This window comes from Nothoprocta perdicaria, unplaced genomic scaffold, assembly GCF_003342845.1.
Source record: "Nothoprocta perdicaria isolate Ctin4 unplaced genomic scaffold, notPer1 scaffold_103, whole genome shotgun sequence".
Lineage (NCBI taxonomy): Eukaryota > Metazoa > Chordata > Aves > Tinamiformes > Tinamidae > Nothoprocta > Nothoprocta perdicaria.
This window is the reverse complement of record NW_020454128.1, coordinates 2,367,979-2,380,774: the sequence shown is the minus strand read 5'-3', so window position 1 is coordinate 2,380,774 and position 12,796 is coordinate 2,367,979. Positions and strand designations below refer to the sequence as shown.

General features: G+C 42.1%; 1 protein-coding gene across 1 annotated transcript; it reads left to right on the top strand.

The window, feature by feature from the left end:
- Nucleotides 1–262: 262 nt before the first annotated feature.
- Nucleotides 263–11,488, top strand: ADRA1A (adrenoceptor alpha 1A). The gene is made up of 3 exons (XM_026043602.1): nt 263–376; nt 1,744–3,400; nt 10,977–11,488. Exons 2-3 carry the CDS (start codon nt 2,515–2,517, stop codon nt 11,486–11,488), a joined length of 1,398 nt encoding a protein of 465 aa, XP_025899387.1. The 5' UTR covers nt 263–376; nt 1,744–2,514.
- Nucleotides 11,489–12,796: the final 1,308 nt, after the last annotated feature.

Genomic DNA, 12,796 nt, shown 5'->3' with positions numbered 1-12,796 from the left:
GGAAAAAAATACTTAAGGCACCACTTRGCACCCAATAAGTGCTCTCGCTTTCTGAGCAATACGGGAATGGCAGGGAATTACGGTAATGGCAAGGATACTGCCTGCTGCATCAGCAGAGCAGCCAAGTTACTGCTGCTCCTGGGCAGAGGGGAGCTGAGCACTGCAGCTGGGCAGGGTGCTTGGGGGGATGCTGCCCCCAAGCCCCCCACAGCCACGGGGGTACAGGGACCCGGTACAATTTTGAGTCATCAAAGGAAAAAAAAAAAAAGGATTTTCAGTAGAGTCCCATGTCTGCATGAAGAGAAGCCTGTGCTGTGCTGTGAATCTCCTTTCCAAATGCTCAGAGGAGCTGTGCTGCCTTCTAGAGACTACGCAGGTGAGTGTGAATTGGGGCAAGAAGAAGGGTCTGGGATGTAGTCTTCTCCTGAGCCATGTCTCTTCACAGATTGAGTGTTATCTTCTTGCATGTGAGTATAAATATCTACCAGTATTTTTTTTCTGCACCTCCTCCACTTCCTAGGACCTTTTGGTTTATGTGCTTTGAAATCAAGTTTGATTGCTTCTTAATTTTCAGGTCCACCATCACCCCTTTAATGATTATAATTATAATGGCTAGAGATGCTTGATACTACAGTCGCTATTCATTCCGTTACTGTGCCTATTAAAAACTATCCTTTCTTGATGTTATTCATCAACTTGTTCCCACTTTTGAAAAGGAAACATAAAAATTTGATTTTGCATCACTGCAACGAAGGCAAATTGCTGCCGTTAAATACCTTTTCATCCCCCCCTCTCCCACTCTCCCTACTTATGAACTAGGAATCTCAGTGGTTTAGAAATAACTGTTCTATACATTTTCACTTGCACAAAAATACACAGCTTTGAGATTCAACGTGTCCCTGTTGTTGCAGTTTGGTATCTCTATGAAGTGCAAGTTAAACGCCTCTGAAAGACTTAATATTACAGTCCTGTCCATAGGTATTTAGAGCCTTACCTTTTCTCAGATGTGACGGGATTAGTGTTAGCGTTAGTGTTGGTTTTTCAGACGTCTGTTCAGTGTCCTGGCTAGGAAGCTACAGCCGTATCTGTGTTGAGAAGCTTCCAGAGGACACTTGTAGCTTTTCCTTGTCCCCTCTTGGTGTTWATTCCCAGGCTTTGCCTCACTTTTTCAGCGCGTGTACCTTTTCTCCATATTTAGTCAGCTGAGATTGAGCTCAGCTTCCAGATACTCCAAAATGTTGTGTCACTTTTAGCAGGAAGCTTGTTCTTTGCCACATCTGCTTGGCAGGAATTGTTTTTCCCTATAAATTTCTAAAATGTGTTGTTTAGCTGGACTAATGAGAAGTGCAATATGTCACAGAGCAGCTTTATAAAGAAATCTTAGACTAAATTCCAACTTGAGTCTGTTTCAACGTTCTGTAGTCCTAACTTGTGTCCCGCAGGATTCTCTTTTCCAGATTTGGTCTCCACAGGTGAACTGATAATTAGGAGTGATTGCTGTCCCTAAAGGAAATCAGATAGCTGAAAACATGGGGAGATAGCCCAGGCAACAAAATTCACATTGCTCTCGTAGTTGTTGCTAAACGATGCTGGGTTGAAAAATGTTGGTTCCCCTGGCTGGAGACAGCCTGGGGAAGGCTCCCTAAAATAGCTTCACACTCTATTCTTATATGGGAACCGTAACAGCAAGTGAGCATAGCTTCTGGAAATCAGACTATTTGTGTCTTTTTTTGTCTCCTATAGGGGATGCTGATCTGAAGAGAGTACAACAGCATGTGTCTATGACATGACCAGCTTCACTTTCCCCTCCGGAGCTAACCAGAAGCTGATGAGAATGGACTTCAGCACCGATCCAGAATTGCTCCCTGGCGTGCAGAGGTTTTGAGCGGCATTTCCCGTCCCAAAGAGCTGCAGTGGCAGATCTCAAGCAAGTATCTCAGATGACATTGCAGAGCAGACACAGCATCAGCAGCCACCCRCCTTGCCAGGTTTCTGCGAAGCCTGTTGCAAGGCAGATTCAGAACTAACACAAGACAGGAAACACAGCGTTGACTTCCTCCAGGAGAAACCTAAATTCAAGATGTTTTGAAATGTTTATGTTATGTAGAATCTTCCCCAAAAGGCAGAAATGACTTTAACCTAAATGACTTTATTGTAATTACAATAATCCTGGTCAAGTTATCCTGGAAAGCATAAGAAATGTCCTCATTTTTATGTAGCCTTACTTTCTAAGACAATACAAAAGGAGTTGTATTTGACTGTGAAATGGCAGCTGTGCTATTAACTAGAAGAATGATAAAACTTAGGGAGAAATGCAGATTTCCTATTATTTCTGGATCCTTCTCATTCCTGGTGCTGCACTTCTAAGATATTCCTGAAAAAAAAAAATAAATTCACAGCTCATCCAGGCAAATGGTGCCTGTAGGATCTTCTGAAAACTAACCTCACCACTCCYTTTGCCAGAAAAGGGAGTGAAATACACCAGCCTTGCATGAATATAATYAGCCACACACCATGGTTTTCCTCCCTGGAAATGCATCTGATGATTGCTCCAACTGCACCCACCCYGTGGAGCCTGTGAACATTTCAAGGGCCATTTTGCTAGGCATTATTCTAGGGGGACTGATTATTTTTGGAGTATTGGGTAACATTCTGGTTATCCTCTCTGTAGCCTGCCATAGACATCTTCAGAGTGTTACCCACTACTATATAATCAACCTAGCTATCGCTGACCTCCTCTTGACTTCCACTGTCCTGCCTTTCTCAGCTACCATGGAGATTTTGGGCTACTGGGCCTTTGGAAGGATCTTCTGCAACATCTGGGCAGCTGTTGATGTCCTTTGCTGCACTGCTTCCATTATGGGCCTCTGTATCATCTCGATAGACAGGTACATCGGCGTGAGCTACCCGCTGAGATACCCCACTATAGTGACAAAGAAAAGAGGACTCCTGGCTTTGTTTTGTGTTTGGGCATTGTCTCTGGTGATATCGATTGGACCTCTTTTTGGCTGGAAGGAACCAGCACCAGAAGATGAGACCRTCTGTCAAATCACTGAAGAGCCCGGCTACGTGCTGTTCTCTGCTCTAGGCTCCTTCTACCTCCCGTTGACCATTATCTTGGTGATGTACTGCCGGGTGTATGTCGTGGCCAGAAGGGAAAGCAAAGGCCTGACTTCTGGCCTCAAGACTGAGAAATCCCATTCCGAAGAAGTGACTCTACGGATCCATCGTAAAAATGCTCCTGAAGCAAGCAGATCTGCATCGAACTCCAAGAGCAAACACCACTTCTCAGTACGTCTTCTCAAATTCTCCAGGGAGAAGAAAGCTGCCAAGACCCTGGGAATAGTTGTAGGATGCTTTGTGTTATGCTGGCTTCCGTTTTTTGTGGTAATGCCCATTGGTAAGTAGAACAAAACCCCCTGCCTTTCACAGTACCTTCTCTGGAGGGAGGACCATGTTTTTGCTTGGGTGCAAAAGAGCTGATCAAAAAGCTCTGTGAGAACAATTTTCCTATTGGAAAACTGTCAAAATCAAAACATTCGCCAGTACAAAAGCCTGAAAAAAAGACTCAAATCAAATACAACATCCCTGATCATAATCCTTTTGATGATTAAAGCATAATCTTTTTCATTTTCAGAAGATTTCGTATCCCTTTTCCATACAGAAAGTAGTCTTTCAAAACTACGGCTGTTATCTCTGACCAACTCTACTATAAGAATGGTATCTTTAGCAGTGTGTGTTTGTATCCAAGTTTGTGGCCAGTTCCTCAGCTGATATAAATGTGTAAAAGGCAAGATATAAATATGTTCAAGGTCAAAGTAGATGTTTACAAACTCAGGCCAGATTTCCCGAAGTGCTCAGCACCCAATAACTCCCTCTATGAGGGAAAATCTGCTTCATACAAGGAAGTTTCACTGGGAAATACTGTGCTGGAATATCCCTCTCTTGCCAACAAATGGGATGCACGTTGTATTTTTAATTTATCATATGACCAATGAGTAGATGGCCATGAGGATCCTTCAAACTAATGTTGTACTTCCACATTCATATCTTATGTGAAATGCCCTTGAACTCACTGGCTGCYGTTTCATCCATTGTACATATCCATAAATATTCAGTATGAATAAGAATATTTATTCATCAGTTTTAATCCCAAAGGGAAGGAATGTCTGGGGTTTTGTTTTTGCTAACATTCACATACAAAGCCTTGTTGATTTATTTTAGATGTGATTCCAGAATTTAAAAGCACAATACTGATTTTTACACCTATATTTTACTGTGTGGTAACTGGCATATCCCACTGAAGTTTGCATTACGACAGTTGTCTAATAGCTTAAAATTTAAATTTTAATTTTGATAGCTGAAATTTAATAGCTTAACTCTTTGATTGCCCAATTTCARTAGCTTTCCTTACCAAAAAATTCTTGTGCTATAGAGGGAAGTTRAGTAAAATTATATAARAGTTTTAGTTAGTAATGGASCGGTCTGTAGCATCAAGGAAAAAAAAGTGTTACCTAAATACTAAAAGAAAGATGGAGGTTTTTATTAAAACCCTTTATAAAAGTCTGTTCCTTTTCAATTTACCATGTTAGACGTAAAAAAAAGGTTTAAAAATTATTATTGTTTTGTGAAACCCTGCCACTAACATTAGGAAGCGCTGGAGTAAAAGATGTAGCTGTTTTGCAAAGAGGAACCCTGACAGGCCTGGCTCGAGCTGTCCAGGATGTCAGCATGCTGGTATGCTGCTTGCCAAGATATCTAAAACATACCCAAAAAGGGTTTTGCAAGAACACATTAAGCACTTTTCATCTGCAAATGTTGTTGCCTGGGCAGAGCTGTTGTTGTTAATTAATTTGCTTTGGATCTAAGAGCTCCTCTGGATTCAAGGCTCACTTCTTATCTTTCTTTGATCCCCTATAAGCAACTTTTTTGAGGTTAGGTTCCCTATTTTTATGGAGTTGTGGTGTTTTTAAAGCATATTAGTCTTTTCGAAACCTATTTATTCATTTTCTTTAAAGACAGAAACCATTAAACTGGAAGGATAAGCCAGGATAGTGGGTGAAGTCTGCTTTTTTTCAGCTGGGCAGAGCCCTTTCCACTCTTTTGCTGAAATTAATGGGTTTTGGAGCTCACCAGACAAGCAGCTGGGAAACAAGAATTTTGTCACGCAGAATGCCAGTTCTGCAGGGTTTTTGCGATTGGACAAAACTGTAGATGGTTCCATCAGCTGCTGCAGGTCATTTTAGTGACTGCAGGAGGCAGAGCCTTTCAGAATCAGAGCCTGAATGAAGGGTTCACCACAAGGCAAATATTCTGAGGTTTTAGTACACAGACCTCTTTGGATGACTGGCAGTTGCTTAATATGCTGTGCAGCAGATGTTCCCAGAGTAAAGGCGTATTTGACTGTGTTTTACATCATCTTCAAGATCCCGAAATCTGTTAACATCAATAATACTAAGAACTGAGGTCAAGCAGAAAACAGGCTTGTTACAAGGCATAAGAAATGGGCATGAACTCTTTCGAGGCGGGAGCAGGACTCACAGGAGGGCATCAAGGTGGGGATAAAGGCAGTACATCCATCTCAGCAGATGCTGCACAGAGCTAAGACACAGCTTGGGTAGCCCTGCAGCATCTTAGCCGAAAACAGGTTGTAGAGTTGCCAGGTTGGAGAGCTGGAGTGACATCTGTGTGGGTAGTAATGCTTTCCTTACCTTCTCCGATAGATTAATTTTCATTCCAAGCAGAGGATTTATTCAAATGCTTTATCCGCACAATAGCTGTCTAAGGTTTTCAGCCCCATATATCTTCCTTTCACTTGGCTTTGAGGAGCGAGCTGGAGAATCCTGCTGCATGAAAGGGAGTCAGAGCAGCTCATTTCCCTTGGAAGGTGTCAGGCTCCTTATCTGCAGGCTTTCCTATGAAAACTTCGAGCTCAGCTTGCCTCCACTGGTTATTTTGGCTTGGACTTGGAAGATTCCAGCAAATATATCCCACCTGGATATGCAGGTTTTACATTTCTCTTATTTGAGGAGGCTTTGGATTGACGGCTTGCCTTACCAAATCCTCAGGAACAAACAAACTGCTTCCTGTGGAAAACTGGCTTAGATTTATCTGGTTGTAACTGCTGCCTCCAGACACAGAAAAAATGGGAGAAAGGAAAGATCGGAGCCTGGAGGCTGAGGGACAACCTGGGATTCAGAACATTAAACGAGGCAAAAGCAAGGGAGGCTTTTAGCATTTGTCAGTCATTCTCATAATGAAGAGAGCACAGAAGAGGATCCTCTGGGGGGTATTTATATTTGTAGTAGAGAAGTCAATTAGGCTTGTGAACTGGCACAAAGACTGGCAAGGGAATCCTCTAATCCCATCTGTGTGACAGTCTGCCCCTGGTTTGTAATAATTTTCTGTGATTGTGCTTTCCCTGGCTACAAGGACAATAACGCTCTATTATCACTAGAGGTAAGAGCAGAGAAGTAAACTGCATTTCTCTATTTCTGCTGTTGATGCCCTGAGATGTCACAAGGCAGGGAGCAGGGACAGGCACCGACACCCTTGTGCGGTGTCTCGTGCAGGCACCACTTTTAGATCCCTGGAATAACCAAACCAAGACGAATATCGTTTTCCACTCATTCTTAAAATCATGGTGCCATTTAGAATTTGTTAGTGATTGAAAGGTAATGAGTGAATCCCCCACCCCACCAGATGAATTGCAGTATATGTCTTCAATTTTTATTCATAAGGGACCAAGGATTCATAAGCACCAAGGATTCCAAAACCCAGATTTTGTTTTTTCAAATGAAAGCTAAGATTTGGTTGTTGCTAGCAGCAAGATCCGGAATTGTTCCACTGCAGCAGCAATATGGGAACTGGTTTTTCCTTTATAATACAAATGACTTGTTGATCAATGAACTTGGTCACGATTTTGCTGGGTAATGATACCTCCRTTTCCTTCCAGTGTTTTTATGAGCTTTATAAATCTGCAGCTGCACCCTGAGCCTAGCAATAGCTGCTGGAATGTTTGCTCTCTGTCAGAAATATCATCCACCGTAAGTGGGTACAATATGAAACAGYAGAAATCAGGTCTGAAAGAAACCAAATAACTGGAACATCATCCAAAGGTTGACCCAGTGCTGGTGTCTCTCATTTCCACATATCCCCTTGTTTGGAGAAGCATCCACAGTCTGCAAGCACTGGAGTCTAGGCCCTTGAGCAAGGAAACAGCCTCTCTCTCCCCTTTCTGTGGCTGTTCACTGAAGTTCAGGGATATTTCAAGAAAGGTCATTCTTGTTTTCCCCTGAAAATGCCACAGTGTTCTAGGCTCTGGGGCAGGCGTGTTATGAAGGTGCCAGCTCCACAAGTGCAGCTTTTCAGCATTCCCCATGTCTGTTCTTACCAAAGTGTCTGTGCTGCCTGGCACCTATCATGCAAAACGCAGAAGCATTTCCTAATATTCAGGACTTCTTTGGTTTCATATGTGTTCCCACAGAAGGTATTTTCYATAGGGAAGCAGCAGGGTGAGACTTTCTGGAGGAACATGCATGGACAGAGCACAGCTGTTGTATGTCTGCAGCAATACGTGTCTTTATATCTATATCTGCATGCAGTTTCCATGGGGGGTTGTCTGCATGACCTGAGATGCCACGTAGAGTGCAGACCCATGGAATAAAGTCCAGGGCTAACACTGAGCTTGGGAATACAAGATGAAACATATTTAGGCACATCCATAGTGTGGGCTGCATCTGAGCAGACCTGCATTGCCACRGGACAGAGTCAACCCACGTGGGGTGACCAGTGCTCCTTTATGCTTTGTGTTTCAGGAGTAACTACTACGCTTTGACATGATCCATACGACATAGGAATGTGCAGGATCCTGTTCCTCTTCTGCTAGCAGAGACAGGAGGGAGTTAAATAACGATCAGGAGGTGCTTTAGTTTCGGGGTCTTCTAAATGCCTGCGTGCTGTCTGTCAGTGAGTGCATGCATGATGCAGTACTGACTTTTAAACAACCTGTAATCAAGCAACTCTGTAGCTTCTAACTAGCGAGAAACCCAAATTATATCTTTGTGACTGAATTGGCACTTACTCAGCAGGAGCTGTATAGAAAACAACTCTTAGCTCCRAAGAAACTTGAGGTTGGCTAACATTAAATCTAGCTATGAGTGGGGAGAACACAGTCCTGACATCCTCAAGGGTGAGTAATGAAGTATTTGGTGGAAACAAACTAATAGTTTAGTTTAGTTTGTTTTGTTTTGTTTCGTTTTGTTTTATTTTATTTTATTTTATTTTATTTTATTTTATTTTATTTTATTTTATTTTATTTTATTTTATTTTATTTTCAGCATACAGTTTTAATTAAACCAATAGATGGAGCCTTAGCTGGTATGAATGTATGAAACCCCTCTGACCAGCAGGACCATATCCTTTGCACTAGCAGTGTGTTGCTCCAAGACACCTCCAAGAAATCTCAGATTAACCAAAGAAGGTGATATTGATAAATTAGCATAGAGATTCCCCTTCATCCCCCACCAACTCCCCCAAAAAAGCAAGAAAAAGCTTCTGACATTGACTCTTTTCTATTTTTAATGGGCTTTGGCAGGGTATTAGCATTCCATTTAAGGTGAGCCAGAAGTTGCAGCGAACAGGAATTGTCATTGTTTATTTCTCATTACACTCAGGCTCCCAGACCTTAGCACCTAAACCTGCATTTGTTTCACCTATACGCCTTTACATGAATCGGGAAAACAGTGGATATGCTGCCCCTGGATGTGGAAATAGAGAAGCAGTTCGGTAGGATTTGGTTATCTAGAAGCTTTTTTTTTGTTTCTTCATCCACCAGCGACTTGCACTTGCTTTTCCTTGAAGGAAAGCAGTATTAAAGTGCTGAGAAAAAAATCTAGATAGTGGTCAGAGCTCCTAACTAAAGCTTTATTACAAAATAATATTTTCTTTCTTCTGCGTGACCTTTTTTTCTGTTAAAAACTGGTCAGTGTTAAACTAATAGTGAAATAGTGAAATAGTCTTGGCAACAGAGGAGCAGTCACGGAGGCACTGGGATTTGGGTTCGATGCCCAAACTGGAATTGGAATCGGAACTAGAGGCTCAGCTACTTGAATGCAAACAGCAATTCCTTTGACGAAGATTGCAAGGAAAAATTACCCCAAATTCAGCAGCTCTCAGAGTTAAATCTATCCGCTTTCCCAAATCCGGAGAGATCTAGCACTTCAATTCTTAGGATATGCTTGTAGACATAAATAACCAGCAAAGGATGACAAATCTACTGATGCCTTAATCTTCCACAGCATTTCATCCAATAAGGACATACTTAACAATTTTTGGAGGAGGCAGGAAGACAAATATCTCTCAGTTCTAGAAGTTCTATTCATTATAAACTTGACTATAAAGCCTAAAGGAAGCCAATTATGTGCTCTGGGAGATTATAGTGCTTGCTATGCCCGTGATAAGCTATCCAAAGTAATTACTAACTTTTGGAACCACTTTCTTTTTATGGATCCAAGCAATGAAAGTGAAGCAAAGGAAAAGAAATCAATAGCTTTTCCCTTGACAACATACAGGAAGTCTATGCAACTTCATAATTAGTAAATCTTGTAGGCATTGGTTACTATCTTCTTCAAATCATTTGAAAGTTAAGCACTTGCTTATGAGAGCAGTAATGGACCCAAATTGTAGTTAAACTATTGGTATTATGAAAAAATGTTCCCARTGGTTGCAGCGGAGAAGAGCAGGAGCAGATTGTCTGGGAAGGTTTCTCCAAATGGCCTCACTCCATCTTTCCCAAGAGCACTGTACACTCAGAGAATCCTGCTTTTGGACAAGAGAAATACAAGATGAATTTCTGCAGAGGAACATCTGTCAAAATTTGACATTTTGGCAATTCTCAGAATTGATCTCCTGCTATTGGAACAGACCCGGACAAAAGTTTTGGAAGTTGTTCGTGTATTATTTTTAATGCACATTCATTAAGAAGTTACCTTTTCCACTGAACGTTAATCAGAGGACAAGATTTTAAGTCAACAGATATCATATATAATTGAATTCTGTGTTCTCAAACATATATTGTCTACTCAAACATATGTTATCTACTTTAAAAGAAAAGGAAATCAGTAATGCTAATTACATGGTCACTTGCAGCTGGTTGTTGTTGTACCGAGACAGCAAGGACAAATATTTTTGCTTCTGTTATTGATTTGCTGAAGAAACTGTGGCAATCAATTTAATTTTATTGTACATTAACCTGCAATTTATAGAATAAGACGACCTACAGTATTTCCTTATTAAACAGTCATCCAGCTCTTCCTCTTTAAATTAAGTCCATGAGAGATAACCTTGCAAATATTATCATGAGTGACTGCCCATGAGACCTGATTATATCCATTGAAATAAGGCACTCTTCCTTTAATGTACCTGAATTTTGTATGAAATTCAGGAAAGAGGTAGGAAAATGTGGGAAATGAATTTTTTTCACATGGTTTCAAGGGAAAGTGAGCACCCAGAACTTCATCATTTTGTAAGACTCTCAGTAGGAATGCAGTCAACCCCGTTATTCTGCTTTTCACTTACTCTGGTCTCTGAAATGCCAGATTTTTGTCATTTCAAATCCCTTTTGATGAATTCCTTGATAGGATTGTTTGGCTAACTAATCTTACGTTAGAAGTCATGGAGGGAAGAATTTTCTCTTTCCACTTGATATCTTGCCTCTTGCTTGGCTTTCTGGCTGTAATTGGGAAGATGCAATGTTCGTATAGGAAAATAGAAGTCTTGATTTGGTCTCTGATCTCCTGTAACTGTACAACACCGTACCTTCAGAAAGACTCGTTCCTGAAAGAATTCGGCTTTGAGTCATCAGTTTTCCAGGACAGAACTGAATCTTATTTATTTTTCCCAGTGTTTAAGTTTCTTTGGTTACCCGCAATTTCTCATTGCCTTTGCCTTAATGCTGTCTGTATTTTCCATTTTAGGTTCGTTCTTTCCTGCAATCAAACCCCCGGACACACTTTTTAAAATAACATTTTGGCTTGGCTACTTAAACAGCTGCATCAACCCCATAATCTACCCCTGCTCAAGTAAAGAGTTCAAGAAAGCCTTCCAAAATGTCCTGAGAGCCCAGTGTCTTCCAAGAAAGCAAACAGCAAAGAAGCCATCCCCAAATTTCAACCTCAACCATCCTGCTAGCCAAGGCATGGAGAGGCACAAAGGTGTGGTCCGTATCCCTGTTGGCTCGGGCGAAACCTTCTATAGGATTTCCAAGTCCGAAGGGGTCTGTGAATGGAAACTATTCTCTCCCGTGCAAGGCATGCCTACAAAAAATGCTGACAAGCCTAGCTGTGCTGCTGCCAAAGTGAAAAGTCAAGGTTTCCTACAGGAATGCTGCTGTGCAGGCACGTCAGGAAAAGTTCTCCGGGAAAACCGTAAAGTGCCAACCATTAAAATCCATGCCACGTCCCTCAGTGAAAATGGGCAGGACGTCTAAAAGACTCGTGGGACTAGTACCCGGCTGGCAAACTGGTGGATCTGCTAGTGGGATGTTGCTCTTTTTTGTTGGGAAATAGTGGTAGATGCTGTACCAGGTGGAACAAGCAGGGCCAGCTCTTTTGGGGTGTGATGTCTTTGAGTGCTGGTAGCCCCTTGAAACCTGTGCGTGACTTCAGTGGGTGGCGGGCACCCAGTGCTCGTCCAAGAGTCCGTCCCCTGCTAGGGAGCTGCCTGGCATTTAAAGGCCTTATTTGTTACCCTGTTTTCCAGTTTCAGAAATTCCATTTGCTCTGTTATTTAAGCGTAATGGGGAGAAAGAGAGCAAACCACGAAACTCCTATAGAGATTTCAGCTCAGATGCTTTCAGACAGCAACAATTTCACAGCCGATTTAGTGATATAATTTTGGGGTTTTTTTGCTGTTGTTGTTATTAAGCTGAACAAGTTGATTCAAGAGCCAAAAGAGCTGAGGTGGGGAGGGTCAGGTCTAGAGCCAGTGTTTACAGAACTCGGCTTACTGTTCAATAGGGTACTTGGACAAGTATGTTTTTCTACTATGTCTTGCCTCTCTTGTTCATCTCCAGGTCCCAGCTTGGAGAGGTCCTGCACTCCTTGCCGAAGAGGACAGGCAGCTGTTTGGATCACATCTTCAGCTGGGCAGCCCCACTGTCCTCACTCCTGAGCTGCACCACGTGGGGATTTGGTCTTCCRTAATGGCCACAAGTGTGCTGGCCCTCAGCCTGTCTGGAGAGGCAGTCGGTTCAGTTCCCAGGGCTTGGTAAAAACATGTCCTTGGCTCTTACCCTGCTTGGAATCGCTCTCTGGGTTTCCTTTTGTGCTTTGGATTTCAGGGAATTCCATTGCCAAGAGAAACTTGATCCAGATGACTGCACTCCACCTAGTTTCAGAGACCAAACAACCTCCCAACCCTCACACGAAACCAAATGAACATTTGCAGCCGTCTTATGTTTGTTTGGAAGCTCTCTGTGCTTTAATGCAGATCTAATACAACTCAAGGTGGGACATTATTAAGTGAAGCTCAAAGAGGTACCCAATCATTTACTTTCCTTCTTGTTCTGAGGTCAGCAGAAAACCATTTAAAAACTCAACATCTCTTTGCTCAGGTGCTTGTAGTAGTCACATCCTAAGGTCCTGCAGTGCCATGGTCACTGGAAAAGCTGCATCCCTTTTGCACTGTTTTCTGGCCACTTTCCTCTTCTGAGTACTTCAGTGCAAGATATCAAGCCTTCTATGAGTTCCTAGATACCCTCAGAGTCTGGAACTTTGTCCTGATTCAGAGCAGTGGG